This window comes from Propithecus coquereli, unplaced genomic scaffold (genome assembly GCF_000956105.1).
Source record: "Propithecus coquereli isolate 6110/MARCELLA unplaced genomic scaffold, Pcoq_1.0 Scaffold332, whole genome shotgun sequence".
Classification (NCBI taxonomy): Eukaryota; Metazoa; Chordata; class Mammalia; order Primates; family Indriidae; genus Propithecus; species Propithecus coquereli.
Genome location: NW_012148975.1, coordinates 807,991 through 814,831, shown reverse-complemented (window position 1 = coordinate 814,831; position 6,841 = coordinate 807,991). Strand labels below are relative to the sequence as shown.

At 31.8% G+C, this 6,841-nt stretch overlaps 1 protein-coding gene across 3 annotated transcripts in view; it reads right to left on the bottom strand.

Annotated features, from left to right (window-relative positions):
* FSTL5 (follistatin-like 5) overlaps positions 1-6,841 on the bottom strand; it is a 920,996-nt gene that overhangs the window by 607,353 nt on the left and 306,802 nt on the right. For all 3 annotated transcript variants that reach the window (XM_012650551.1, XM_012650552.1, XM_012650553.1), the window contains exon 4: positions 2,091-2,339. In XM_012650551.1, coding sequence (XP_012506005.1) covers positions 2,091-2,339 — 249 coding nt within the window. The remainder of the gene's footprint in view (positions 1-2,090; positions 2,340-6,841) is intronic.

Below are 6,841 nucleotides of genomic sequence, written 5' to 3'. Positions count from 1 at the left end.
TCAGTAAGGAATAATGCAAATGCTACTTTCTTTCAAGTATTTTCTAATATTTTTCCAGTACTTATTTTTCTGTCAAAGTTTTTTATTTTGTAATAATTGTAGATTTGCATATAATTGGCAAAATAATACAGAGAAATCCCATGTACCCTTTACCAATTCCTTCCAATGGTAACATTTTGCAAAATTATAATACAACATCATAACCAAGATATTGACTTTGATACTATCCATGGATCTTACTCAGATTTCCTATTTTATTTGCACCCATTTGTGTATGTGTGTTTAGTTTTATTCAGTTTTACCACACATGTAAATCTCTATATTCATCAAGATTGTCAAGAACACAAAGAATAGTAAAAATCTACTAATACTTTTAAAAATGAATTTTAGGATCCTAGTAATCTTTTAAAGCAGGGACCAAAAAACTTTTCCTGCAAAAATCCAGATAAAAATTGTCCAGGCTTTGGGGGCCATAAGTTCTCTATTACCACTGCTACTCAACTCTCCCTTTGTAGTGCAAAAGCACTAAACAAATGAGTGTGGCTTTGTTCTAATAAAACACTAGTTAAAAAATTAGGTCCTGACCTGGATTTGGCCAATAGGGCCATGTTTGTTAACCCCCATTCTAAGGTTTCACAATGAACTTTTGTTAGTCTAAAAGTAGCAAATGTGTTTTCTATTTCATTTGTTTTGACTTGTTTCAATATTCTATTTGAAAATATCTAATAAAATATAAGATTTTGCAGTTCTTGAACTTAATACTTTGATTTGCTTTTTCCATCAGGCCTTTATAGGAAACAATATAACCCGCTGAAATTCCACAGAAAATATAATTCACAATCACAGAATTAATTTTAGCTATAATAACGTCAATCCTTCAACAGAATCTGCTTTTACATCCCAAACTTGGACAAACGCACACTAATAGGACAGGCAATTTATTAGTTTGTTCTATATTGTTTACTCCTTTTCTGTACTCCTTTTCTTCTGAAATAAAGTCATTTTATGAATAAGCTCTCTGTTAACAAACAGCAAAACAAACAAATAAGCAAACAGAAGACCCACAATTTCTGATACCTGGAAAACATGCCAACCCTTGGTAAATGACACAGATAATATAAATGGAATTTTAATACTATGTATGATTTTCCTTAATAGGTAGATGAATGAAGTATAGCAACATTAAATTTCAGTCATAAATTTAAGCTAAGAATAAAGCAGTCAAACATGTTTGTAAGTGTAAACCCACTTCAGAGACATTCTAAGAAACTGGGACTTGGAACCGACCTAAGATTAGAAATGAGATTGATCATTGACCTAATAGAATGATGGAACATCTATGTATTTAAGTCACTAATTTCAATGTAAGTCATGACTGTGAACAAGAAAATATTCCCAAAGGCATAAACAAATAACAACAAATTAATAAATAAATGATATTAAAGCTGTTCACTGATTTATTTGTACCACATGTTAAAATAACGTATCAAATTACTAATTCTCCATAAATTAATGATTTTCAAGTACATGAAAGTAAATACCAACACTTTAAAATTTTAAACTACTGTCATCGCAGATTCACTAATTAAGTTTAGCATCAGTTCTTCATAGCTATTTCAGTGGCCAGTTACCAGTTTCATATAATTTGAATTATGTGGTGCAAACTGAAACCATTGTTTTTCATCAGGAAGTAATGAAATGTTATCACAGCATGGCTTGGCATTCATTCTTCCCTCAGTTCCACTCCAGGTGCTTTTCACTGGGTGGATTTGGCCTGTAGAGTGAATTGGCCACACTGTGTCCCTAAGATAATCCCTGATTGGGAAGCCATATGGTGCAATGCTGGAAGCTATATTAAATTTTGAGTCATATTTTGGCCAGCTTTATTCTCATAACTGAATATCAGAATTGTATCCACGTAAATTTCCGCACGCTACCGCTTATTGATTTAATTAAGCTGAGTTTTTTTTTTCTTCCTTTCCCTTTTAAGACACTTGTTAGTATAAAATTGTGCTAGCATTTGTATTTAAAGGCACTAGCTGAGAATAGGAAAGAAACAGAGTGACACTTTAGGTTCACCCTGCATTTACCTTTGAAGAAGCAGTCTTCATTGTGAACAATGGTAATCTTTTGTTTTTTCAGGCAAGCAGCTCTGTGCACTTCACAATGGTTTTCATAGAATTCTCCATCAGATCCACACACAGGTTTATAATGCCGTTTGCAAAGTTCCATGCAGGCACATTCGGCCTGCCCTGTCCCCCTGCTGATAACGCAGTGCCGCCCCAAACCACAGTACTTATTTTCACAAGATCCAAAGGGGCCATCCTGAATCAGAAATCCTGAGGATAAAAAAAAAAAAAAGAAAGAAAATCACTTGGTTCAAATGTCCAAATAATATGTGCATTTCTAAGTATCAATGAAAAAAATGTTCTAAGACAATTATAGAATACTATATTCAGAATTCAATTGTTTTCAGTGGAGAAGATGCTTGTATCAGAACCCACAGATGAGCTTTTTCAAAATGCTTTCAACATTCTTCTCCTCTTTTTCTCCTCTCCTTGAACCCTCCTCTCCATCCCCAGAGTAGTATAGTGCTTCATTCAAGAAAGGTCTCTAAAGCTAAACTGCCTCAAATTTTGGCTCTACCAGGATTTGTGTCCTGAATAAATTCCTTCTATTAGCTTGATGTCCTTGGATAAATTCCTTCCCTGTGCCAAGTTGTCCCATCTGTAATATGGGGATAAAAGTATGGACTATCTCCTAGAGTTGTACAAAATATTACATACAATAATCCACAGAAAGCACATCCCTGGCACATAATAAATATTAACTTTTACAGTACCAGACTTCTGGACAAGAGAAAGGAAATGCATGCATATAAGGCAGAAAATGAGAAGAGATTAGAGTGGAAAATAATTGCATCTTGAAACTTCTTGGTAGCTTCTGATAGCTGACCCTTTCTTATTTTGATCTTTGACACTTGGAATCACTGATGCATTTCATGATTAAATTAACAAGTCATGAGGAAATCGATTTTCTTGTTACTTATTCAGTCTAACAATCTCCATTGGCATCAGAAAAGTATAAGCAGATCCAGCAGTCTTGTACTAAGGCTGAAATGATTATGATTTTTCTAGACAGAACTGGCTTTTCTCTTTTGAGACCTCTGAAATATCAAAAAAATAGTAATAAACTGAATATAAATATATACATGTATACACATATGTATAAGCATATATGCACATATACATATACAAATATACATGCATACACAGATATATTACACATACATATATATGTGTACATAATTAACATCAATGACACTTTTATATTGCAAAAAGGAAAGATTTGAGAAGTTTTAAGCTTTAATTATAGTAATTTTCTTGGGTGGTTAGTGTATATTTTGAGCTTGTTTGTTTTAGACCATCTCTCTATATGATGACATCAAAATGATTAAGAACATGGAATCTGACCCTGAGTTTAAATCACAGCGTGACCAGTTGTAAGCTTCGGCACCAAGAGCATGTACCTAACTCATTTATAACCCAGTTTCTTCATACGTAAGATAGAAATAACAGTAGTATATTCTCATAGGCTCATCAAGATTAAAGGGCTTGGTATATGTAAAACTAATTAGTTTTAACTGTTAAAAATGTTACTTTTAAGTGTTAGTTATTATTTCTTCAAAAACTAGTTTTCATAGTACATAAAGATGTGAATAAAAATGTTTGAATAATCAATTAAGTTTTTTAAATGAAGTTCATACATTAATTTTATATTTATATTTATGCATGTATTTCCAAATAGAATTTAAATAGGCAAAATTAAAATTACACAGAAAAGGGCAACACTTTCAATAGCATAATTTTTTCAAAAAACTAATTTACATGTTCTGATAGCAGTGGAAGTTAGAACAAATCTACCAAAAAGCAATTTTAAAATATTTACACTATTTGATACTATCTTCCAATTGTTAAGAAAGCAACAAAAAAATGAAAAAAACAATTTATTGAACAGAGCTTTCCAATGTAGTATTATTTTAAGTATTGATAACTTATTCAAATATTTTAATAAATTTTGGAATATTTATTTAATGCAAAAGTTCTTGAACTTTGGCATGCACAAAAATAGCCTGGAGAAGTTGTTAAAACAAAAATTCTTCCTCCATCTCACCCCAGAGTTTCTGATTCAGTAAATCTGCAGTATAGTCCAAAATTTGTATTTCTCACAAGTTCTTAGGTGACAGTGATAACTGCTGCTTCCAGGATCACACTTTAGAGCCTCCGACTTAATGAAACTCTACTTCATAATTAAAATAGATATAATACTAAGAAAAGGACTAGATAAATAATTATGAAATGCTCTTAAGTGGAAAAGATGAGAAGTTAATACTATAATCAAAACCATATAAAATATTGCAACTTTTGGAAGATACAAGGAAAATAAATAGAAAAATGAACACAATTAATTAGCTAGGTTGATATATTTGGTAAGTTTTATACTTTTATATTATTGCTTTGAAAAGATGAGAAGTTAATACTATAATCAAAACCATATAAAATATTGCAACTTTTTGGAAGATACAAGGAAAATAAATGGAAAAATGAACACAATTAATTAGCTAGGTTGATATATTTGGTAAGTTTTATACTTTTATATTATTGCTTTTAAACGTTCAATATGTTAAATTAAATAAGGAGAAGTCCATTAGTTGGAAATTGTTTCAGTACTTTGAATTCCTAAGTAACAAACTGCAACTGAACTTAGTATGTAACAAATCAAAACTGAATTTAGGAGTATATTTTTTGTAACAAATAGCCAGGTTTCAGCCAATCATAAACAGCTGAGTTTCAGCCAATAACAAGCAGCCAACTGATTAGATATGCCCAAATAAGGCAAATACCTCACTGCACCAGGCCCAAATAAGGTAGTGGCATAGCTGTCACCAATCTTGTCACTTCTTTACTTTCCTTTCTTGTCCGGCCTTTAAAAGCTCACTTCTCACACTGCTGAGCAGAGCTCTCTGAATCTCTTCTGGGCCTGAGTGTTACAGATTCATGAATTGTTCTTTGCTCAAATAAACTATTAAATTTAATTTGTCTAAAGTTTTCATTTTAACAAATGTGCTAAAAAAAAGTGCAAAATTATGTCAATTATGACTATAAAATACTCATTTCAAAGTGGAAAAATATTTCCCCATCCTAATACCAGTACTTAGGCAAATTATTGAGCTAATGTTTATAGAGTCCAAAATGGGGCTGCCATTATACACAGGAATTTCACTAACATAGCTATGCTTTGTTAATTTTATATATTTTCTTACTATCAAATGATGAGTTAAATTTATTAACTGAGTGTTTTATTTTTTATTATCAAAAAATGAGCTAAAGTTTATTAACAGAGCCTGATCATTTTAAGTTTGGTCACAAATTGAAGTAGCTTTCAGAATCAGGGCAATTTTCCTTCTTGGAGGGAAATGCTTCACTATAACATGTGGTAATTGGTAGCATATCTTGCTTGGTGACTATTTATTTCCCAGATTTTCTCCTCTTAAATCCTTCTTCTTAAAGCCTCTACTCATGTTCAGACATGTGTATTAAGATACTAGCCATTTTCTAGAAGTTAATGAACTATTTTACACTAGCTAGAAGCTGTGTGTTGCATGTAGCTGCTACAATTAAAGGAAATTTAATTAATTCATATGCAATCCAAAAGAAAGCTTGCACTATGTAAATGAATAGCTAGAACATACCCTTTCTGACAGTAATTATCCATGACTAATGCTGAACTTAAGTTTCAGCTGAGATTAAATCAATTTAATCTGATCAACATGGCAAAGATTTCTTTTAAGTGCATTCAGTCAGGTAACACACTAAATGCATTTTAATCAAGAGTTTATATCCTGGTATCTTATAGCTTTATACAATATCTTTGTTTTCCAAAAAAGGGACATATATTTAACAAGTGTATCATTTTATAATTTCTATTCCTGCAGAGAATTATAAAAAGTCTTCAGATTTACAATAAAGATAAAACATCAAAAGATTAAAGACACCAAGTCATAAAATAAAACAATTCTACATTATTCTAAAGATGGTTCTTTCCAGATTCTCAATCTTGAATGAAATTCTCTTCAAGGAATATATACCTCTGTTTATATTTATATCTATATATGCATATCTAACATATCAGACAGGCACTTAACATAGAGTGGACCTAAACTGAAAAAAACTTTAGTAATATGTAATTATTTTTATGTGCAAGGTGTCACATTAATTGCTACAGGATACATAAAGACAGCAGTCAATGACACTTTCTTCAAGCGGCTTAGATAGGGCCTAAGATAGGACCTGAACACGCTCAAGTAGACAGGCTAAGATTTAGGGGCACACTTCAGGGCACAAAGAAGACTGAGGTCAAGTAAGACCTCACAGACAACGTAGCACGTAACAGTCGAGTTTGTGTTTGAAGTGTGGGTAGGAGTTCAGATGGCTGATATAAGCAGCATGGAATAAAGACAGACAACTGGATTTTTAACCAACAATAGCAGAGGGAGGGAAGAGCCAGATTTTGGTGAGCTAACTACTTTTAATTTTTATTATGGAACGTAAACATAACATTGTATTTAGAGTGTCAAGTTATCTGAGGTACTATCTCATAAAAAGGTATTATGTTAAAGTACAAAGTGTAAGGATTATATTCACTTTGATTTGTTAAAAACAACAAAAGATTTTTTGTCATAAAACAGGATTCAGTCTTTGTCTTTCCATCATATACTTGTCTGACCTTGGTCAGGCTGCAATCTCTTTGGACCTGCTTATTCTAGTGGCAAAATAAGAGG